The 25,694-nt window shown below is 35.3% G+C and overlaps 1 protein-coding gene across 6 annotated transcripts in view; it reads right to left on the minus strand.

Annotated features, from left to right (window-relative positions):
- LOC150095552 (uncharacterized) overlaps positions 1 to 25,694 on the minus strand; it is a 486,687-nt gene that overhangs the window by 130,352 nt on the left and 330,641 nt on the right. For all 6 annotated transcript variants that reach the window (XM_090410226.1, XM_090410229.1, XM_090410228.1 and 3 more), the window contains 3 exons: positions 25,100 to 25,168; positions 10,227 to 10,358; positions 9,704 to 9,826 (listed from right to left, as the gene is read on the minus strand). In XM_090410226.1, coding sequence (XP_090266352.1) covers positions 9,704 to 9,826; positions 10,227 to 10,358; positions 25,100 to 25,168 — 324 coding nt within the window. The remainder of the gene's footprint in view (positions 1 to 9,703; positions 9,827 to 10,226; positions 10,359 to 25,099; positions 25,169 to 25,694) is intronic.

Below are 25,694 nucleotides of genomic sequence, written 5' to 3' on the forward strand. Positions count from 1 at the left end.
TTCTTGGTATCTTTAACATAAGGATATACATTATCCCCTCTGTTATTCATTATCTCTATGGATCACATTATGAAGGAAAGTGTATTAAACCTGATATCAAAATTGGAGATGGAGATATAATCTCAGCTCTTTACTTTGTGCAGATGATGTTATACTTTTAAATAAATCAAGTACAAGTCTACAAGATTCCCTGACTAAATTGAATAATTGCTGTAATACATTTGGTATGAAAATCTGTGATAACAAAGACAATGAAAAGACGCAGAAACAGTGAAAATATCAACTGCATCGTGATGAAGAACCTACAGAACAAGTAAAACATTTCGGCTACTAAGGCACAATTTTTAGTGAAGACAGTAAATTAAATATGAAAATAGATAACAGAATCAACAAAGCTAGTATGCTAGAAGTCAACTTAATAAATTTATATGGAATAAGAGAAATTAGTCAAAACACTAAATTAGCTCTATACAAGACAGTGTTCAAACCAATTTTAACTTATGGATCTGAGATCTTGGTTAGAAATAAAACACTTGACCAGAGACTAAATACCACAGATATGAGAGTCATGAGAAAAATTATGGGCGTGAACAGATGACATCAATGGCAATATCACATTAAAAATGATAAAATTAAAAAAGAACTTGCCATTGTTAGCATTCAGGAATATGTTAGTAGAGCAAATCTCAGATGATATGGTCACTTAAATAGAATAAGAGAGGAAAGATTAAAAAAAGAAGTGTTCTTTCCAGGTTGGAAGGGAAAAGATCAAAAGGAAAACCAAGATGTTGGTGGATTGATACAGTAAAAAAATGCCTTAAAAGACAAAAATATAAGATCTGATAATTTTGGAGTCTTCGCAGATAACAGATTAATTTGGTGATCGGAATCGTAAATTTGTGGATTGGAAGTTAGTAACAGTGTAAAGTTTCCATGTAGTACTATCATCAATCTATATAGATCAAGTCCTTTGGTAGGAAAGACCTGTGTTCGATTCTGGAACATGATGTGAGGAAACTTTATCTGGTCTGTTTCGAGTTAGCCGGTCTCATATGGAGTTGGGGGGGGGCTCTGCAATTTGGGTTTTTCGCCCCACCAGAACAGGCAAACCGGCTTCGTGATATCAAACCATGAACCGTGAACACACATGGATTTACAGCCACATGACAATATGTGGGAGAGCTAGGGTCCTCACCACATGTCATTATGCCCCATAATAAACCATGAGTCACATCATGGCAATTAATCTTCTAGATAGGAGACAGCACTTGAATGGGATGAAATGAGTACTATCATAATATCCTGTACACCCCTTGAGGGTACATGTAAGGAATCTGATGATGATGAGGTGTCATTCAAAGGAATATTGGTAAGGGTTAAGTGGGTTATTGATTAATTTTGGTAGCTGTTTTGATAATTTGTAGCATGGGAAATCATTTGACATCTATATATACCGTCCACCGAATTAGAAATTTTTAAAAATCAGTGGTTTCCATATAGTCATGCAACTGTCAATACTGATCCTCTTCAATTCCTTGCACATAGTTCAGTGAGATATGAGAAGTTCTTTGTCTGTTTCTCATTACAGATTGTCTTAAGACGTTATGCTTCTTAGACAAGCAATACAGGTTATTTTATCAATGATGAAACATCCAATATATATATATATATATCTTGCTTTTTGAAAAAACATTCAGTTGAGCTGTTTTCAAAAATTGTGGTTCCAGCGAGACAGACATCCACAATAAGTCCTTTATCAAACTGAAAAAGATTCTTTGTTTTTCCCATTGTGATCAACACTACTGATGATTACTGACTAGCAACATTCTTAAATAGTTGCCTAGAACACTTTATAACACACGTTACAAAGTGTTTGGCATATACCGTATTTTCTGTGTATAAGACGATACTTTTTTCTAAAATTTTTAGACCAAAAATTGGAGGTTGTTTTATACACGGGAGATAACCAGTTGAGAGACCCACAGTTGCCATGGCGAAACTGTCAGTACCTTGTCTCCACGAACAAGCTTCTGCCAATCACTAGCCTTTGTTAGCTCTGTCAAATGACGTCATTAATGGCTGATTCTGAATAAACCAATCAGAATTCTGAAAGCATTCGTATGTCTGAAACTTGTTGGCAGGGTAAGTTAATGCATTAACAATATTTTGAGCACTAGCCCATAAAAATGTCTGAAAATAAAAAACGATTGTCATATTTTCAAAATTCAAGTTAAAAGTCATCAATTAAACAAAAGAACATAGAAATAAAGCTTCAGAGAGAGACAGTTTGGACCTCCTCCCATTGAGTGTATGATTAGACAGTGGAGAAAACAGGAAGAACAACTACTCAAGATGCCAAAAAAGAAGAGGGACATAACAGGAAAACCAGCAAAATGGCCAAACTTGGAGCAGAGGCTTAAGATGTGGATTATGGACCAGCACCAGAGTGGGATATGTGTGTCAACCAAGCTTATTCAATATGAGGCAAAAAAGTTTGCAAGAGAAATGAACATTGTTGATTTCACAGGAAAAGCAAAATGATGCTTCAATTTCATAAGGAGAGAAGGGTTGGGCCATGAAAACATGAACCAAGTTAACCAAGAAAATGCCACCAGCTTATGAGGATAAAATCCACAGTTTTACTCCTCTGTCATAAAACTTCAGAAAAAATATGCTTTTGAACCAAGTCAGATTGCAAACTTGATGAGGTGCCTCTCAATTTTGATGTGCCTTCCAACAGAACTGTTAATATGAAAGTGGGCAAAACAATGGCAATCAAAACAACAAGTGGTCATGAAAAGACAAATTATACTGCTGTCCTTTCATGCTATGCAGATGGTACCAAACTTCTTCCTATGCTTATTTTTAAGAGGAAAATGTATCCTAAAGAGAGCATACCACCTGGTGTTCTTGTTCAAGTTCATGAGAATGGCTCGATGAATGAAGAGATCATGGCTAATTGGTTTGCAAAGATTTGGTCCAGAACACCTGAAGGGCTCTCAAAGAGGCCAGCTCTGCTCGCGTTTGATCAGCTCAGAGCACATTTAACAGAAAAGACAAAAAGGGTTGCAGCGGATTTGAGAACATAGCTAGCAGTTATTCCTGGGGGACTTACCGGGCAGTTACAGCCACTACATATTTCTATCAACAAGCCCTTCAAAGCTCTGATGAAAGAAGAATGGAATAAATGAATGCAAAAAGCAGGTAATAACTTGACACCGATAGGAAGAGTGAAAAAACCAACCATTACTAAGATTATGCAAATGGGTCCTAAACTCATGGAATGGAGTCAAGCAAGAGGTGGTTGTGAGGTCCTTCAAGAAAAATGGAATCAGCAATGCCATGGATGGAACTGAGAATGATCTCATTTCATCAGTGACTCAGAAGAAGAGTGTTGCAGCAGAGGTTGAAGAAAGTGATGTCTGAAACTAATAGTGATGAAGAAAATGATGTTTGGAACTGAGAGTGATGCATAATTTCTTAGTATGTATCTTAAAATATTACCTAATTACTAAATATACTTTGAATATTTAAAAAAATATCAAATGTGGTCTGTTTTATGTTTAAAATGTTGATTTCTTAATTTTAGGTTCGAAAAAGTAGGATTCGTCTTATACATGGAAAAATACGGTATATACTGTGTAAGAGATGTTTACATATATCTCCATATTGGTCTAAGAAGAGAATTGGGTTTATAGATTTTTGGGAAACCATATATCTGTGTGTTTGGGGGGGAGGGCAAGAACTGAAGAGTTTGAGTTATTTTGTGATGTCAGGAGGCCAGGAAGATACATTTTTAAGTCATCATCATCATCAAATTCCTGCCATGTACCGTCAAGGATATGATAGTCCAACATGAAATAATTACATCATTACTAACTTCCTATCTACAATTTTCCTCCAAATCAGTCTGTTACTTGTCAAGACTCCAACATTATCTAATCTTATATTTCTATCGTCTAAGGTACTTTGTACAGTATCAATCCACCTATATCTTGGTATTTCTCTGGGTCTTCTTCCTGCCAACCTGGCAGAAAACACTTCTTTTGATAATCTTTTCTCTACCATTCTATTAAAGTGACAATACCACCTCAGATTAGCTCTGCTAACGCATTCCTGGATGCTGACAATGTCAAATTCTTTCCTAATATCCTCGTTTTTAATATGATATTGCCATTGATGCCATCTGTTCATGCCTCTAATCTTTCTCAGGACTCTCATATCTGCGGTCTCTAGTCTTTGGTCAAGTGTTTTACTTCTGACCCAGCTCTCAGATCCATAAGTTAAAACTGGTTTGAACACTGCCTTGTATACAGCTAATTTAGTGTTCCGAATAATTTCTCTCTTATTCCATATGAATTTATTCAATTGACTTCCCACCATACCAGCTTTGCTGGTTCTGTTGTCTATTTCTATATTCAATTTACCATCTTCACTAAAAATCGTGCCTAAGTAGCTGAAATGTTTTACTTGTTCCACAGGTTCTCCATTCACAACACAGTTGACATTTTCAATGATTCTGCCTATTTTCATTGTCTTTGTATTTTTATTGCTGACCTTCATACCATATCTATTACAACAGTTATTCAATTTAGTCAGAGAATCTTGCAGACTTGTAGCGGATTTATTTAGAAGTATAATATCATCCACATAAAGCAAAGAGCTGACATTAACATCTCCAATTTTGATATCATGTTTAATACCACTTTCCTTCATAATGTGATCCATATAGATAATGAATAACAGAGGGGATAATGAACATCCGTGTCTGACACCAGATTTAAAATTAAACTATCTTCCTGTACTTCCTTCAATTCTAACTGCTGACTCACAACTCAAATAAAGACTAAGTATTGCTTGATATAATGCCCCATTGACACCATATAACTGCAGCGTATTGAATAGCTTCTCTCTTGAAACCTTGTCATATGCCTTTTCCAAATCGACAAAACTTAAATACAGATCTTTGTTATATTCCCATGCTTTCTCGACTATTTGTCGTAAAGTGAAGATCTGATCCTGACAGCCTCTATTTGGCCTGAATTCAGCTTGTTCTTCACCAAGCTTTTCTTCCACAATTCTTCTCAACCGTTTCTCAAGTATACTGGCATAGAATTTGCAAGGAACACTCAGTAGGGAAATATATCTGTAATTCTCACATTCAGTTTTATTTCCCTTTTTATATATTGGTACTATGAGAGCTCTACTCCAATCATCGGGAATTCGTCCCTCTGTCCAGGCTTTCTGAACTATTCAGTGCAGCCACTGTAAGACTTTCATACCACCATACTTCAGCATTTCTGGTCAAATATCATCCACTCCTGCTGCCTTTCCACATTTTAAGCCTTTGATGGCTTTTTCTATTTCAAGTATGGATATGTATTCCTGACTGCATGCCTGTTCAGTATTTTTTACCACTGAGCTTTCTTTCATTTAGCAGTTTTTCAAAGTAATTACCCTATACTTCAAGGATATCTTTTTCTTCCATTTTCATGTCACCTTTATCATCTCTAACTCCTTTTACAGCACTCTTTCCTCCATTCCTAAGCTTCTTCAACAATCTCCAGAATATTTTGCCACCTTCTTGATATTTATTTTCTATATTCTTGCCAAAGCCCTCCCGTGACTTTTGTTTAGCTAGTTTTACATAGTGTTTAGCATTCTTGCATTTGTCTCTGTATTCTCTAAGAGCACAAGCTGACTTATTTGCCAAGAACTTTTGATATGCTTCCTTCTTTTGCTTCACTGTATCTTTAACTTATGGTGTCCACCATGGAGTTCTGATTTTCCTATCCTTGCAGGCAACCTCACCACATGCCTCTATGGCTGAATCAATCAGGGTTTTCTTCAGAGTTTGCCACTGAATCTCCAAGGTTTGATTCCTGTTCTCAAACTCTTTCATTTTTTCTTCAATAATCTTTGTGTATTTTAGTCTACAGTTCACATCTGAGAGCTGCTCAACTTTTATTCGCTTTAAAACTTTCTTACATGTTATTCTTTTCAATATGAAATTCAATTTTATCCTGCTCAAGACTATATAGTGATCACTTCCAATTTCAAATCCTCTGTACACTCTGGTGTCCTACACCAGGGTGAAAACATCACTATCAACAATAACATAGTCAATGAGACTTTTTTTATTCCTTGCCTCTTCTCTCCATGTGAATTTGTGCACATTTTTATGTTGGAACATGGTGTTAGTAATAACCAGTCCATGTCCTGAGCAGAAATCCAACAAGTATTTGCCATTATTATTAGCTTTGCTCTTTTCTCCAAATTTTCCCAAAATATTTTTGTATGTCTGACATAAAAAATCATTTCCTACTCTACTATTTAGATCCCCAACAAGGACCAACTTTTCTTTTTCATTGTGTCAATTGCTTTTTCTAAAGCCTCAAAAAATTCCTCCACTTCTACCTTAGTAGAACCTTCTGTGGGACCATAGGCACAAATAAGTCTCATTGTCCAGTTCCCCATTCTCATATTTGCCCACATTACTCTACTTGAGACTGCCTGCCATTCAAGAAGATTAGCCTCGTATTTTGTGTTGAATACTATGGCTACTCCTTCTTTTCCTTGATTGTCATTGCCTGAATATAACATTTTGTATTTATTGCTCAGAAAGATCTCACCAGTTTTTGTCTTTTTTGTTTCAGTCACCCCTATTATGTCGATCTGGTACTTATCTAATTCCTCAGCTAGCTCCATTTCTTTGCCATTCAGGCTTCTTATAGTGATAGTACCGATCTTTAACTCTGGTGATGTTGAGTAGGAGTGTGTTTTCAGATTTGTTCCAGTAGCTGACTTTTTGCTGTTCGCCCTGGTCCCTGGCGAAAACAACGGGGGGCCTTGTTTAACCAGGCAACTCCCCAGCCAGCATGAAATTTTGTCATGTTGTACCATCATTTTGTATTTTGATTTAACCAATAGGAATACAATTTGGTCGGCTAAATCCCAAATTGCCAACCCATCCTCATTTGTTCAGTATCCAGGTAGATGCCCAACAGGGTGCACCACAAGAAGGTGAGGATTGGACATTAGGTCAGAAGTCCTGGTCGGTTCTCCGCATTCCTTTAAAGGCTATGTGGAGGTCTCCTCTCAGTTATACAGCTTTGACCCTTAAGCACCCCACATTTTTAAGTAGGCTTTTTAATTTTTTTTTAACCTGTGTTTTGATGGGATCATAATCTAGTGGGGCACTGCGACTGCAGTCTTGGAGAATAATATTCATTTTATGAGGGTATTTAGTGACATTAAGGACATCTGTAGTTACCCTTATTTGCTCTGGTGATAGCAATACTTTAATCTTTTTGTAGGTTCCTGAGAGCAGCAAGTTAGTACTGCATAGTACACCACCAAACTACAGATTACTTTTCAGATGTGTACACTGAGAAAGAATATTGGTGAGTTCAATTCCAATGTTGTTGGTTCTTTTGGGAACTAAGTTACAGATTCTACATTCTATGTTGTATATTGTCTAGCACCTTACCCTGCTATGGCAAAATTGAAGCTTAAGGTTCTAACAGCAATATCATTCTGCCTTTTTGAAGACTGACTCACTATACGGTATGAAGAGGTTGAATTTGCAGCTGATATACAGAATGGCACAAACTGTTATACTTTTTGATATGTTTATTTCTTATTTTTAAGAATTCTTTTAGGACATGTTTCTGAAATGTCTGAGAGAATAGATCAAAGCTCAGGGTTGAGAATCGCTGAGAGGCCTGATTGTAACAAACTGATAGTGGAATTGAAAGTTCGAGACTGGTGGATGTCACAGTTATCTGTTCTCGAAGTAGTGCAAGATGGGCAATCTAAGTCATAAAGTCAATGTCTCCATACTCTAGTGAATCAGTCTTCAAAGAGGCTCTGTGAAGATGCTATCAGTACCCTAAGCCTCAGCCTTTCCATAGCATGGAAATTATTACTGGTACTAGACTTAACGTACAATGCAGAATGTGGAATCTGTAACTTAGCTCTTGAAATAACCAACATCAGACTTGACGTTGCAAATCTTCTTTCCCAGTCTTCATCACCAAAAAGTAATCTATCTTCTTACTGCTCAGAAAGCTAGATTAATACCATTAATAACAAAGGTTATTAATGGTGTCCACAGGTGTCCTTAACACCAGTGAATACAACTGTGAAATGTATGTTATTCTCCCAGACTGCTCTACCTACATCCCACTAAAACAGAAAAAAAATTAAAAAGTATCTTCCTGGCTTCCTGAGATAACAAGAAAACCAAACCCTTTGGTTCTTGTCCTACCTCTGGATATACAGTTTACCAAAATTCCATAAACCCAAACCTCCCATTCCACTTGCCAATTTTTACATGGGATATTTTGGAAAACGAACCACAGACTCAGCTCCCTTCCCCATCCCTCTATTTTGCATCATGCTGCAGACACATCAGACTCCTTCCTCTGTCACCTCACTAGTCTAAATCATACAATCTAGTTTATGATGAAAAAGGAAATTAACAATGGTTTACCCTTCCTAGAAACCATAGTGATATGCTTTCCTAATGGTAATAACCTCTCCTTCACTGTATACAGAAAACCCACTTGCACAAGTAGATACATTCACAAACTTTCCTATCCAACCCTCTTCACAATATGACATCATTAAAACTCAAACAAATAAACAAAGAAAGCCTACAATCTTTGTTCAAGTGGAACATCTCTTTCAACAGTGGCTTCTAATGGCTACAGTTCTCATAAAATTAAAACAAACAATCAAATCTTTTCTTAATCCTCAGCTTTCTCTACAGAATGATTTCAGGAATGCCATCACCATATCATTTGAAAAAAATAGGCAAGTCCTTAAAGAAATACAACTTATACACAGCTTTTAAGTCCCACCTGAAACTTGCTACCCTTATCTGTTCCACTAAAGATAAGTTCCTCATCTCTCAGTCCATGAAGTATATAAAGCATCTTGTTCCTGCAAGTTGGTATGCTTTAAATAGACAGCCACCATCTCCATAGATGAACACAAAACAAGATGAGAAAAGTGCACATTATCTCCATTCTTATTCTTTATACATCTGCAATCATGAAAATGGTCAATCTCGACTTGTGGATCATGTAGTGGACACCACTCACACAACCTGGAAAAAACCACCATGCTCCATCACAGTAAATTTAAAATGCAAAGACTGTGTTTGAAATCTGCAGCAGCATTCAGAAATAAACCACATTTGAAAGAATATGGATGCAGGACACTTCCTAAAATTTTGGAAACTTTAATTGTCAGTGATCCAAATTTTAAATCTAAGCATCCTACAAATACCCACAGAGGGGTGCCTCCCTCAGGTAAGGACTGCAAGGTCAGATCAATGTTTCATTTATTACTGTGTGTGTGTGTGTGTGAGAGAGAGAGAGAGAGAGAGAAGTGCTCGTTTGTACTGCATGATTATGTCTCAGTGAGAGAGAAATAAAATACTGGAAGAATTAAAAGTTTTAATCCTTCTCAGTGCAGTTAATACTCCATTAAACCTCTATCATGGTGTTTATCCAGCATTTAAGCCTAAACACACACATCATCAATTGTCAGAGCAAATAGTTGTGCCATTCTGTGTCAATTACTCAGAGCATGAAATAGTTTTTGTGTTTACATCTTAACATTTTAGAAGAGTTAAATAGAAATACAGATGAAGCATCTGTCGCAATGTTTCTACATAACAACGAAATATACTTACGTGTCTCAACTTCATCTAGCGTGAGCTGCACCAAATTATTTCCATTACATTTACTATTTAGTTTTTTCAGTGCAATGTTTCCTTTCACAGTTTTCTCTTTTGTATGTTTTTTTACAGATGATGCTGGAAAAAAATAGTTATCAACTTGAATTTTTGTTCTTACACATTTGACTTTTTCAAGAAATAGAAATATACTGATTATTATTATTATACAGGAAGAGAAATGAGATTATATTATTATATGAGAGAGAAAAAAAATACTGGAAGAATTAAAAGTTTTAATCCTTCTCAGTGCAGTTAATACTCCATTAAACCTCTATCATGATGTTTATCCAGCATTTAAGCCTAAAGACACATATTCTCAATTGTCAGAGCAAACAGTTTTGCCATTCTGTGTCAATTACTCAGAGCATGAAATAGTTTTTGTGTTTGCATCTTAACATTTAAAAGAGTTAAAATAGAAATACAGATACAGATGAAGCATCTGTCGCAATGTTTCTACATAACAACGAAATATACTTACTTGTCTCAACTTCCACTGTTCTATCTAGCGTGAGCTGCTCCAAATTATTTCCATTACATATACTATTTAGCTTCTTCAGTGCAATGTTTCCTTTCACAGTTTTTTCTTTTGTATGTTTTTTTACAGATGATGCTGGAAAAAAATAGTTATCAACTTGAATTTTTGTTCTTACACATTTGACTTTTTCAAGAAATAGAAATATACTGATTATTATTATTATACAGGCACCTCTATGGGGTCTGAATACTCATCGTGGGAGACCCGATCTATCCACACCATCTATCATACTTCTCCTTAAACCCATTAACAGACAAAGCACTCACAACTGGCAACCCATTCCACTCATTCAGAACTCTCCAAGCAAGAAATCTAGTCCTCACACCCCTACTAACTACACCTTTATCTAACTTTCAGGAATGACCCCTTGTTCTGGTCCCCTGTAGCCAAATGCTGCAACATTCCTTGGATTAATCCTACAAAACCCTTTACACAACTTAAATATTTTTAACATATCCCTTGTTTTTCTCCTATCAACCAATTTCTGCAATCCACAATCTATCCTCATATTGAACATTCCACAAGCCACTTACCATCTTGGTCACCTGCCTCTGAATCCTCTCCACTGTCTCCTCCTCATCCTGAAGAAACCCAGGTGACCAACCAGACTTGAGCACAGTAATCCAGATGTGGGAGTATCAAGGCCTTATAAAGGGGAATAACACCTTCCTTATCTCTACTTGTTAATGTATTTTTCAAAAGCCAAGTAATCTTATGGGCTACCTTAAAAAACTTAAAATCCTCTAAACTTTAACTCTCTGTCTACCCCCCCCTCCCTCCCCCAAATCTCTAGCTTCATCTATTTCCTGGAGTACAGTGCCATCAATGTGATACACGGCTTGTAATCTATTTATCCTAAAATTCATAACTTGACATTTCTCGACATTAAACTGACACCCATTAACTTTGCCCATACTGACAGCCTATTTAAATCGTCTTGCAAGCTCTCCACATGGCCTTGATTAACTATTACTCTACCTAATTTCACATCATCAGCAAACCACTGAATATTTCCTTTCAGGTTATTTCCTAAATCGTTTATGTACAAATTAATCAGCAACGGTCCCAGCACTGAACCTTGCAGCATACCACTAGTTATTTGTTTTTGCCTTGATTCTGCACCTCCATAAAACCACTTTTTGATATGTCAGCAGCCACCCTCTTTATTATGATAAATAAATTAATTAAATTATTATGAAAGTGAATATCCTAGAAGGACTGATAAATAAACAAACAGTGTCAGAAGAGTAGAAGAAAATTTTCAAGAGGAATGCAAATAGGAGTACATATAAATACTTGAGGTAGAAAAAACCATCAAAAACTTGAAATGTGGAAAGGCAGACAGAGTAGATTATCAATCAAATTATTTCGGTTTTGTGACCACATTTTTATTAAAAAAGACTGGTTTTTAAAACTAAACAAGTACTAAAAAACAAACCCGGCAAGTTTCGTTAGTCATCAGACTAACATCTTCAGGGGTAAAGATAAGTAACAGTTTAAAGCACAAACTATAAGAAATTACGAAAAAAACAAGTTCAATTGTTGGTATTATGAACATCAAAAAAGTTCGTTAAAAAACCGAATAACAGATCTATACAACCGTTAATATGTGTTAGCTGGAAACAATGCTATTTGATGTTGCGTTCTGTGGTTCACTTTCACTCTGTCCGAGGTCTGGACTGGGTAAATTTTTGATAAACGCTGACCAAACTTGATTTAAAATCAAACCATGATTTTTGTTGCATTGCATAGGAATTTTGATCATACTTGCTGCCTCTTTGAATTTTCTTGTGAAACAGTTTTTATCAATGTAGGACACGTTTGTTCTGTCCCAGAGTACATCATGACCAGTAGAAGTTGTGTGAAATACCAAGCCAGACTTATGTTCTCTCTTTTTTTGTACGTCCTTTTGATGTTCGCTCATGCAGATTTCTCCCGATCTCCCCGTCTGGCCTACGTAGCAGACGCCACAGAAACAGTGAATATTGTAAACTCCTGGTTTTTTCATTGTGTGATGTGGAGGTTTCGGAGGATGAAGAGATTTTGTTATCTTTTCAAGTGGTAGGAAAGTCACTTTTATGGAAGGGTGACTACATTCTTGAAGTCTTGTTTATTTAAGTTTCTTGTAGGTACTGTATTGAGAATTTTATTAATTAATTTAGTTTTGAAACAATTCAGTTGTAGGATCTGTGTTAAGTATTGTATTTCTTCTTTCCGCTTTTTTCTGTACTGGGGATGCTGTATGCTTTATCCCTTATGGTTTTTATGAGGCCTATTTTTTGCTCGGGGTGGTGTGAAGTAGCATGAAGGAATCTTACCGTGTTTGTCGACTTTCTATAAATGGAAAACGATAATCTGTTCTTTATTTCATTTATTTCTATAAGGATGTCTAGGAAAAGAAGTTTTTTTATTTTCTTCTAGTTTCAGAGTAAATTTTATGTTAGGTTAGGATGTAAGTTATTAAGATAGCTTGTGCTGTTCCTGGCCAAATGATGAAGATGTCGTCCACATAGCAGAGCCAAATTTTTGGTTTGATGTGCCAGTTTGTTCAATGTAGGACACGTTTGTTCTGTCCCAGAGTACATCATGACCAGTAGAAGTTGTGTGAAATGCCAAACCAGAATTTGTGTTATTCAAGCACAGATACTGAGATATCTGTGCTTGAATGGAGTCAACTTGAAAGCAGACCCACCGTGGTGTGTCAATTACATTTTGCTGTTATAATCAAAATTCTGTCTTTATACTCTGTGACAAAGTGAGGATGATCTCTTAGCAAACTTCTGGAACACATTCCATTCATTTGAAATGGTTCCCAGAGCCTGAATACAATGCCATGTGAGATTCCAAACTGTCTGGCAATATTAATAATTCTGAAGCCTTCTTCAAGCTTTTCAATAATTCTTCTCTGTGTGAAATAACCTAGCGATGTCTTTGAGACATTACATGACATTAAAGTTTGCAACTTTATTCCTTCACAAAAAGAGCTTCCTTCAAACACAATTCTCTTAGCATAATCTTTTAGATTTTATCCTGGTCAGTGCTATCATGTGATCCCTTTGCATGTAGTTCAAAAATTAGAACGTGTACTTGAATGTTGCTTTCTACTTGAAATCATCAGTTATTCATCTGAACTAGTCTCACTGGATACTAGTGTATATCCAGTGAGACTCTAGGATTCTCTAACTAAACTGCATAATACTAACAAATTTGGCATGGAAATCAGCAATACTAAGCTACGAAAATAAGCAAGAATACAGAAAACTTCTGGTGCACTCTTAATGGGCAACCTATAGAACAAATAAAATATTTCAGCTATTTAGGCACACTTTTCTGTGAAGATTATTATTATTATTATTATTCCAAGACCACATGGAGTCACAGATTTATCCAGGAGATCCCTTTTGTCATACACCCCAGCTCATCATACTGCACCTTAATCATATTCAAATTCTCTGCAAACACCATGCTCTCAGCCAATGCATTCCAATCAATCACAACTCTCCATGATGAAAACCTGCTTCTCACTCCGCTATTCACACCCTCTTTATATAACTTCTGGGGGATAACCTCTTTTCTCCCCCAGTCTCCAACCATTTTATGAAAAATCTCTCTGGCATTAATCCTGTAACACCTCCTTACTATTGTGTATGTCTCTATCATATCACCCTCTTCTTCCTATTCACTAGACTCTGCAAACTGCATTGTCTCAACCTTTCTTCATATTCAACATTCCAGATATCAAAAACCACTTTGGTTAATTGCCTCTGGAACCTCTCCAGCATCTCTTCATCCTTATGAAAACAAGGTGCCCAATTCTGTGCACATCAGTCCATATGTGGCCAAATCGGAGCCTTATACAATGGAACCAGAATCTCCTTATTCCTACAAGTCAGTGTCTTCTGCATAATTCCCAGAATTTGTTGTATTTTCCTCACAATTTTGGCAACATGTCCTCTAAGTTTCAGATTCTTATTCACCACCACCCCAAGATCTCCAATTTCCTCCACCTCCAACAATATATCCCCACTAAGCAGAAATGACATGGGTGTAGTTGCGGGTTCAGTGTAGTTGGCGGATTGAGTGGTGGAGACAGAGTTATAGAGTAGGTGCACCCCCCCCTCCCCCGCAGGATGAGTCTTTGGACTCCCTAGAGGTGTCATGTAATAATAATAATAAATTCTTCATCCCATCTTTGTTTCCCAAATTTTAAAACATTACATTTCGCAACATTGAACTGGCATCCACAATCCCGTGCCCATTCAATCAGTCTATTCAAATCCTCTTGTAAGGCCACAACATCTGCTCTACTTCTCATAGTTCATTCCAACTGCATCATCTGCAAACAACTGAATATCCTCATTCAAATTTTCCCCAATATCATTAACATACAGGTTAAACAGCAATGGCTCTAAAACAGACCCCTGAGGCATGCCACTAGTGACTTTCCACTTCCAGAATATTGCTCCCCCATACACAACTTACTGATACCTATCAGATCAGTAAGTTGTGTATGGGGGAGCAATATCCTGGAAGAAAGTCAATCTCCAATCAAATGTACTAGTCTAATATATCTAACCCCATCCGCTCTAGTTTGACTATGAACTTGTCACGTGGTAATCTATCAAAAACCTTTGCAGTATACTACTGTGTATCCATCTCCTGCACCCAATGCTGCTGTCACCTTACTGTAATAAGTAGATTATTAAAACATGACCTCCCTTTTAATTATTATCATTATACTGATCTTATCTTCTTCAGATAAACTCAGCATAGGAAAACAGCAGAAATGCCATCTGAACAAACAAACAAAAAAATTTAATGCCACAGTAATAAAAACAATCATGGATAATTATCAAAAAGAATGTTCTCAGTATTATGTATTAACGTAAATGTAATAATAAAGTTAAAGTTATAACTGTATATATATTCAGGGTGCGCTATACCTAGCACACCCTGAATATAGTGGGGGCAATGTGTACATGGCACACCCACAGAATAGCCATATCATTGATATTATATATTTTTGCATTTATTCCTATTAACGACTCCCCTAATTGTTTCCTAGCTTCGCATGATTCCTAAAATTAAACAATATACTAATACTTCATGAAGAGGACACTTTTTGATGTGTAAACATTGCATCTCATTCACGTTAATAGCCCAGGTATGCAGTCACAAATATGGACACCTTTGAGCCCTTTGAACAGATGGCGCAGCTGGTCAAATTCTTAGCGTTCTAGGGGTTTTAAACCCAGAACACGAGGCAGGGTGTGTGTGTGTGTGTGTGTGTTGAGATAAAATCGCCCAGAAATCAGTGGTTGTGATTGGTTATTGTGTCAACCAATCCAATTGAATGTTGTCATTTGTTATGAGTTGCTGTTTTTGTTTTCTGAGTTTCATCTTTATGCATGCAAAACAGTTTAATGTTTTGCATGCATAAAGTGTGAACTGACATGTTTAGGACACCGATATAGCCAAATTTTTAACATAATTTTCTGCAAATAATTTATAACTTTTTTGCCCATATTTACAATGGGAAACAGTGTCGACGATCTATTCAATGCCCCATTTTATGCCAGAGCTTTTACAGATTGTATGATTGTAGTCAAAAGAGATGAGCCCCGTCCTCCTCCTCTTCCAAATTTATTATTATATTTACACCTTTGAGTAATTCAAATATACCAACCAAATACAGCATTCTCGTTCATTACTACTTTCTAATATATCTTATAACAAACACATTGTCCCCCACTCTATGCAGATTTGGTTACAATTAATTGATAAATTAAAAGTATTCAAAGTTACCCTACAATTAATTGCACTGCACCAATTAAGATGAGCACTGATGCACTATACACTCTTAAAACTTTCATACATTCAAATTGTTTGACTTCTAGCATATATTCTGCAAACAACTGAATATCCTCATTCAAATCTTCCCCAATATCATTAACATATAGGTTAAACAGCAATGGCTCTAAAACAGATCCCTGAGGCATGTTGACTGGTTCCCCTTGGGGAACCAGTCAACAAACCCAAAGATTACTCCACTTTCATACATTAATAACAATTCAATCATACAGCCAAATTGATGAGAATTTTGTAGCATGTGTTGCATAAGCCACATGACAACACACCCAACTGAAATGGGCATGCGATGCCACTAATAATATATATATTATTTATCAAAAATTAATATACTCAGCAAGTTGTGTACGGAATTTTGTAGCAATAAAAATGTAATAATAATAATGTCTTTAATTGCATATATATCTTATATGCAGTAAATATCATGCATAATAATATTATGTATTATGTATATATATTTATTTATTTTTAAAAAATTAATAAATTTGTACTAAATATTTGTATTGAACAGAAATATCTCCAATATATGATTTTCCAACCTGTCCGTCAGCCACCCACTTATCTAAACTAATAGTTTATATTCCAGTCCTGTATTATTCCCAAATTTATACAATAGCCTTTCATGTGGTATACAATCAAATGCTTTAGCAAAGTCCAATAGTATCATAGTGTATTCATTCCCTTTATCCAAATGAGCTGTAACATAAAATTGTCATAAAATATGAGCAAGTTGCTGAGACAACACAAACAAATGCTGCCAGAAATACCTCAGCTCAGATTCAAGACTATTGTATTGTAATTCTTTATGTAAAAATAAACAAGCACATCCATCTCATTAGTATGCAAATTTGCTTTCGTCTTTAATAATGGTAAAATTATATGTATACCAAAGAATTGTTTTAAAATAAATTTCTTTATGATTTATTATCAGTAAATGTTTGATTTGTATACCTATTTTATATACCTATACACCCAGGGCCGTGCAAAAATTTCTCAGGAAAAGGGGTCGCAAGTGGAAAAAGTTTAAGAAGTCCTGCTTTAGTACACATACTGATATCCCATCTGCCAAATTTTTATCCAGATGATACAACAGCTCTAGAACCTCCTTCTCATGCACCTCTATCTCTTCTTCCATGTAGTGGCAGCACTCTACCCTGTATTACATACACAGGGTTGATAGATCTTGGTGAAGTGAGCACTCATTATTTGAACAACCTCATCTGCTTCTGATAGCAGGGTACCATCTGCATTCAATAAGGTTATTCTTCTGCACTCTTCGTTTCTTTTATGTGCTCAGATAACATAACAATAAAATTCTTTTGGGGGACCTTTAGACTGTGAATTGAATTTCTTTTCATATTCCAACTTGGACTTGGCTTTTTGTAAAATAGTGGGAACTTTCAGGCCTAAGCTTTATATATTTCATAACTCCTATCACTCTTATTCCCATTCTCATGTTTAATGAGATTGCAAATCCATTTCACTTCTATTCTATTTGTTCTTCAAACTCTAGGGACACATTCAGATACCATATCATTTAAGAATCTTTTCAATGCACTGCTGCTATCTTTCCCATTCAAAACTGATACCATGAAGCCAAAGATAGTATTCTCCTGAGTTTGTAATAATTTCCAGATTTGAAGTTCAGCATATAACCTGTATTGATTGGACATCCATATAGTTGGTTACACCCCAAGTCAGTACATCGTGATCACTGTTGGCAAAACAGTCCCAACCTTAACTAAGACACCTCTTGATGTTATGATCACATCTAACTCTCTCTGGTTTTGAATTGCTTCTATCACATGCTGCTCAAAAAGTTGTCACGTTTCTCATGTACCTCTATCTCTTCTTCCATGTAGTGGCAGCACTGTACCGTGTGTTACATACACAAAGTACAGTGCTGTGTGAAGTGAGTTTTCTCAGCTACCCAATCATATTCAGATAATTTAAGTCACCCACAATAATTGCCTCTTTAGTGCTCATCAGGGTTATTTGGCAGTGCATTTCTCCCATCCCCCCATCAACTGAACCTCTCAGTCTATAGCAACATCCCACCATGCATTTCATTGTGTTAGCCTCCACTTCATATCATACAGTCTCAAACTCAATGCTACAGAGGACATTATTACCATTATTGCTTTTGTGTGTTTCTATCCTAACTGGACTCATGTCATCTGATATCATTAGTAGTACTCACCCTCTCTTCCTGTCATTCCTAAAAATACTATATCTTTTGCATTCATTCCAGTTACAACATCTGACTAGGAAAGCCATGTTTCACTAATGCCAACAATTTTAGGACGCAGTACAATCATCAGCAAAGCAACAAACTCAACCACTTTGTTTTTAATGCTCCTGGCATTTGTGTATAGAGATAAGTTACCACTTTGCTTTTTTTTTTTTTCTCAGACTTAAATCTACAACCTGCTTGGCAGAGTTGGTCAACTTTCTCTTTTTCCTCTCCACGCACACTCAAAATGCCTGACCCCAAAGTGCAGTCCACCCATTCAGCACATTCATAACTGTGCACATTGACTTTTGTATCAATATTACATCTACAAATCCTAGCTGCACTTTAATATATATATATATATCCTCAGTGTTCCTCCCAACATTATCTAGTCTTCCTGACTATCTGCATTAGATTTCATTGAAATAAATAATTTCTCTAGGCATCTGATGTCAAATTCATTCCAGTGCAGGCAGTCCCTCTCATACGTCTTTTCTGCCAGCAAACTCACTCCACATGTCTAAAAACCTGCACCCATTTTTCTACATAGCCTGCAAATTGAATCATTACCATTTTTACTTTCTTACCTTTCTTTCTTGCTTCTTCTATCAAGCCCTTTCGTATCCTCACTCATACTATACTTATCAATACTTAAATTGCGAGTCCCAAAAAACACTAACATCACATTTACTTTTCTTTTATGTTTTGTCCTTGCCATTGTTACATCTTTTATTTTAGCTCCCAGGAAGATCAATGTAGTGACTCCTTCGTCAAGTTAAAATTTAATTATTGAATCACCCATATGACTTCTTTTTTCTAAGATCTTAAATGACTTACCTTAGTATTATTATCAACATCATTATTATCATTATTCATTTAATTATGAATTACCATACTTTCTTTCCTGTTGTTTTCCTCCTCTGTTCTTTTTTCCTGGATTAGTCTGCTTTCTCCTACTCCATGGTTGATTATGATATTATTTCTTTTAATCTTGAAATTTCATACAAAAATGTTTCTTTCATCTAACAGAAATGTTAGGTGTTGAAAGTTATTACAACATCAAATGAACTAAATTATAAAAATTGTTTATTGTAAAATATTGCTTATAAAAGGTGTTTATTATGAGTATATATTTCTTTTTTTTTTTTTTTGGCCCACTAACTTAATTTTAGAATAATTTCTAAATTTCTAATTTCTTTTTTTTTTTATGGACCAATGAATTTAATGATAAATTATGCCGATAAGTTTCACCAACTGGGCTGTTTGGCTTCTTCAAGGCATACAAAACAGTAAAGACAACTCAAAGCCACAGTGGTTCTTCGTTCTGAAAGCAGCCTAAACAAAAATCAAGGAATGATCCTGCCTGACATACGAAAAAACCCTAATAAGATCGCTAAGCTTTCCAGAATTTAATTTTGCTGCAAACTACAGAGCATGCACATACACAACAATAACTAATGAAACACATGCTCCATGCATATGATGTTAAGCATCTTTTTAATTTATGTTATATTTTATACATGCGTTCTATGTACTAGCGACTTTGAGTTGTCTTTACCGTTTTGTATGCCCTGAAGAAGCCAAACAGCCCAGTTGATGAAACTTGTTGGCATAATTTATCATTAAATTTATTCGTCCATAAAAAGATATATAAAAATTAAAAAAAAAAACCAGTGTAATATTATTCTAAAAAAAAAGATTTATTAGCTGGCTTATATTTTGCTGAATTTCAAACCATCACCTTCAGAGCACACTACATGTTACAGTTAACATGCGACAATGAGTAAGAGAAACAATTCAAATTGTAATGGGCAAAAGATCCAAATTCCTAATTTGACATCCTCTAATGTTGTAAAAAAAAAGTATTACAGCTATGTAGGAGTCGATCTTAAAATAACAGTCTCTGAAATTTTTGGCAAGTTAATACAACCATTCTTGTTCAGGTTAGAAGAATGCTTCATAGCCATGGCTGACTCTAAAAATAATCTTTCCTGACCGATTTCTAAATAGCACATTGGTTTTTCTTCCATCTAATGCTGTGTGAAAGGGGTGTCCAAAATGTGGTCTGCCAGTCCAGACTCACCATAATAATGGTTGCGACTGTATTTTTTATGTTCTGCATGGCAGGTGCTAACAGATCTTTCTGTCTGTCCATAGTAGGCCAAGTCATAGTCATATGACTTGGCCTACTATGGACAATATGAAAGATCTGTTAGTGTATGAAGTCATATGGAACTTCATACACTCCAAGATATCTTAGGGAATGGAGTATATCCTTAGATAAGCGAACTTAACATATGGTTTGAATGTGGTACGAAGGTTATATTTTATTAGTACTTTGGCTAAGTTTTCAGATGTATCTCAGACATATGGAATAGGAATAGTGGGGGTTTGTTCTTGTGTATTTGAGGAGGGGAAGTAGGAAGGCCATATAGCATTTTATCTATTTTGTAGGAGCTGTAGCCATTGGCCAGGAAAGTAATGCAAAGATATTTACCATATAAAATTTAAATTAAAAATTTTAAATATAAGATTTAAATTGGATATAAAATTTACTTTAGAACAAGAACAACTTAGAAAACTTCCTTTTCTTGACATCCTATTAGAAGTCAATGAAAAAGATAATAAACTTTCTTTCTCAATATATAGAAAACCCACCAACACAGGAAGATTTCTTAATGCGGCCTCACACCACCACCCTTTGCAAAAAATAGGTGTAATAAAAACCCTGGGGGGACAGAGCTTATAATATTTCCAGCACATAAAAATAGAGAAATGAAGAATTGGAATATTTAACACAGATCCTCAAAAAAAAAAAATGGTTATGAACCCAAGACTATCAAAAAAATCCTCCATACCCCCTACAAGCATCCCACAGAAACAAGATTTCAAAAATGCCATCATGCTTCCACATATCAAGAATGTTACAGACAAGATGGCTAAATTACTAAACAAACATAACATCAAAGTAGCCTTTCTGCCGCTGGAAAAAAAAAAATTTCAAGATTTCTATATCCCTCGAAATTCCACATCATCCTATAAAAAAACCAGGTGTTTATAAAATTTATGGTTCTTGCAGCATCTGCTACGTAGTACAGACAGGAAGATCTGGGAAATACGCACGAACAAACACCAAAAGGATGTACAAAACAGAAGAGAACACAAATCAGGTCTAGCTTTCCATACCACTTCCAACGGCCACAATGTACTCTGGCAGAAAACAAACATGTCTTATATAGAAAAAAACTGTTACATATGGAAATTTAAAGAAGCTGCAGACATACTTAGAATTCCAACACACAATGCAATAAAAACCAAGGCTTAATTCTACACCAAGTTTGGTCAGTTTTGATAAAAAATATACCTCAGTCAGATCTCGGACATTATGATCGTGAACAACAGAATGTGGCATCATCAAGCATTGTTTAAACTTAGCACTGCTTTGAATCTGCATTCTGATTTTTTAATTTTATAAACAGTCAGATGGCTACAACTGTATAGTATGAACTATTAATTTCTCTTTTTTGTCGTTTTAATTTTCAGTTACCTTTTAACCCTGAAGATGTAAGTCAAACGACTTACGAAACTTGTTGGGTTTTATCTCTTTATTGTGCTTTTAGCTTAATTATAAAAAAAAAAAAAAAATGTGGTCCAATTACCAGAATATGCCTTACGAACTTCTAAACGACAGAAACCTCCACTTACAAAAAGATATTTACATTCACTGGAACTGAAATATAATTAGAACAGTGCATCATTAGAACAAACAGCCCTAGCTCTGCATGTGTAAGTGCTTTTAGAATACCATACTGCTGTGGTGGATAATGATGTGACTGTTTATGTAGAATATCTTCCCATGTGTGTTGACTTTCTATAAAAGGAAAAAGATAGTGAACCACCTGAAAGCCAGGTGACTAATGAAAAGACAAAAAAATCCAAAGTGTCTTGTCAATGGGGTGATAAATGGCAAACACATCATCAATAAAGTGTAATCACACTAAAGGCTTGTATGTATTGTGGTAAGTACTGTCATGTGTTCCATGTAAAAGCCAGCTAGTGGGGTGGGGAAGAACCCATAACAGTACCATTAGTCTGTTTATAGATTTTTCCTTGCCATAGAAACTAACCTGCATGCATAGTAAATTTCAATAATTCGAAGACATGGGGGGGGTTGACTTTATTAAATCAAGAGTGTCTATTAGTGGTTCATTAGTAAATAAAGACATCAAAACTAATCATTATGCCTGAATTTTTAAGGATGCGGTTTTTAACTAGTGATATGTAATGAATAGAATATTTTTTATAAAAGTAGAGGAGTTACCAGTGGGGGGGGGGGGGGGACATGCAACTTAGCTAACTGTTGAGCAAGTTTATAAGTACTGTCTATGCTATCAACTATAGGGTACAGATAGATTTGTGGAGTTTAGGTACCCCATAAATATAAGGTGGCTTAACATGAATTGGCTTTATTTTGTTGATGATTTCTTTGAACCAAGAATAATTTATAGATTTTTTTTCTTTTGAGACATAGTGGAGTCTTGATCAATAACTCAGTGAGTAGTAATAATTCTGTTTAGTAATCACAATTTTTTTTTTATTCTTATATAGCTTTTTAAAGTAGTTATTTCATTCTGTGGTATATTAATTTTTTTTTTTTTTTTGAAAGCAGGCACTTGAAGAAATTTGAAATCTTGCAAACAGTGCCAATGACCTTTTCTTAGTAATATTATTTATTTCAGAATATTCCCAGATAAAGAGTTACCTCTGAACCTATAGTGCATTATTGCTGCATGCAAGCAGGAGGAGAGTAGGAAGATATTGCTACACTTTGAATGCATGGACATTTTAGTTGCTGGGGAAATACTTTTCTATGGAAGACTATTCAAGAGAATAGAGATATGTACAAGGAAGTTCAGTAGCTGCTGCATGATTTAGCAGACTCCATAGAAAGCAGAGGAAAGATGGAGCATAGTTTGTTGTCACTGGAAAATGATGTCTCATAAGGAAGAAACAGTCTGTCTGTGAGAAATTTTTTAAGTGAGTTGCTGAGAAGATCACTAACCAATTAGCTGAACTGTCATTTCTTCTGATCATCAAGAATTTTTAAGGAGTTTTTTGGTGCATCATCTCAAACACATGAGAACACTATTCCAAAACTGGGACAGATATGGATTATGTAGTTAGGAGATGAACAAGGTGAAAATTAACACAGATGAAAAAATTCAGAAACTGAATGTTTGTATGAAAGCAACTGGAGTGAATGAGAGAGAGAGAGAGAGATGGTCACTACAAAACCTAATTGCTCTCTTCTGTACTGAGTCAAGTATTTTTAGGAAACTTCTTAGAGATACCAAACCAGATGTGAGAAAGTATTTGATGGGTGGAGAGGTCTGTGATTTATATAGAGTTAACATTTGTGCAGAGGTAACTCCTTGAATGAAAGAGAAAACCTAACTTTTTAGATGCTGAGGGAACAATATTTGTAATACGTTGATTTCAAGAGATTTTTGAGGAAAAAGTAATCCCAAAAAGAGAAATCTCATCTTGCCTCACATTTTGTCAAAAGTAAAACCAGAAGAAAAGTGTTCATTTCTGGATAATATAACACGATAGAAGTTTACTAGCACTGGAATTAACAAAGTTATCAGAATACCATTGAAGAATGGTTTGGAGATTAGAATTTAGGTTTGCAGAAGTTATATTCTGGAAGTTTTGGTTATTTGGTTCTGGAAGTGATTAGTATAATGCAAGGCTTATTAAAAGAGAAAGTGGAATGTACTGTAATGTCATCAGCAAAACTGTGTATTAGTCAATTGGAAAATATCTTTGATATATATATATAGAATATATAGAATAAAGTAGGTGAAAGAACAAAGTCTTGTGAACACCAGCATTAGTTGCAACATTTGATGATAAAGATCTATCTATCTTAACACGTAATGTGAATCCAGACAACACAACATGAAGGCACCCCAATTGCTGATGGCAGAATAGAGACCGTATTTAGGAGCTCTGATGCCTTAGAAATATCAAAAGAAACCATTTGAGATTCCACAAACTTGTCCAAAGATGGATAACAAAAATACAAAGCTCCTCTGTTGATCAAACAGTGCAGAATCCATAGTGGCAATTGTTTATTAGATGAGAAGCTCAAAGGTAGAATAGAAGTTGAGCATTAAGAAGTTGAGTATTCTTTCCAAAATAATGAAGAAAACTTCATTATTTTGGAAAGAACACTGAAGTAAGCAAAAGTGGATGGTAATCAGATCTCAAAGAATTGTTGCCCTTTGTAGGAAAGGTTTGAATATGGGCTAATTTGCAGGTTGCAGGATAGATACCAGTGAAATGGAGAAAATAAAAGAACACAAACATTCAGAGCAATGAGAGATGCCAACAGGACCTTAGCATCTCTTTTTGGAGAAAAATCAAAAGGGGGATAATGGCACTAAATGTTGTATGTCGGAAATAGTAGGAGGACATTTACCATTCATGGTAAATGTCCTACTATCTCCTGCTCTGAATTTAGAGAAAAAGTGAGAAGCAAGGAAACTGGCTTTTTACCTGTAATTAATGATGCAACAGAATCAAATAATTTTCATACCAAATTTCTCACAAATGCTTAAAGTTTGCAAATTAACTAACAAACTGTTTTTCTACAGCATTTATAAGAGCATTAATTTGAAAATGGCAAAGTTAGTAAGTGTGAAATACCTACCTTTTATCTTGTCTAATGACTGTTTCTTTTCTTCAAATCCTTGAAGAATTCCAGCAAATTCATATAATGCTAAGTAAAATGAAAAAGGAATAACTAAAATTTGGATAATAAATCATAATAAATAATTATAATTATGTGCATTCAGAGATTTAAGAGATATTTTCCACGAAAAACTGGAAGTGACAGAGCAACAGTGAATTTCATATGCTGAAATTTCATCATGTACAAGCATTCTGAAATGAAATGTGTCTGAATACTCACTGCAGGACAAGGACATTACCATTATTCATATAATACCTATCATACCTCTTCTAAAATCATTCCCTAACAAAGGTAGTGAATGCTTAAGAATGAGTCTACCTCCAGAAACTCCACTGAACTCATCCAAAACTCTCTAAGAAAATAAAGAAAATACAAGGGTGGTCTGAAAAGTTTTTATATGGCAATAATTTTTTTTTCCAGGTTGGTACATCTGTAATAAGCATCCATCCATGTGAAATTGCAAGTCATTCTATCAAGTAGTTGTTTTATACAGCTGTCTGAAGCAAAAGTGTTGTCTGTATCCCTTGAAATGGATAAAATTGAGTATTGTGGG

Source organism: Typopeltis vanoorti, chromosome 20 (assembly GCF_054136105.1).
Source record: "Typopeltis vanoorti isolate ZY-2024b chromosome 20, IOZ_Tvanoo_1.0, whole genome shotgun sequence".
Taxonomy (NCBI): domain Eukaryota; kingdom Metazoa; phylum Arthropoda; class Arachnida; order Uropygi; family Thelyphonidae; genus Typopeltis; species Typopeltis vanoorti.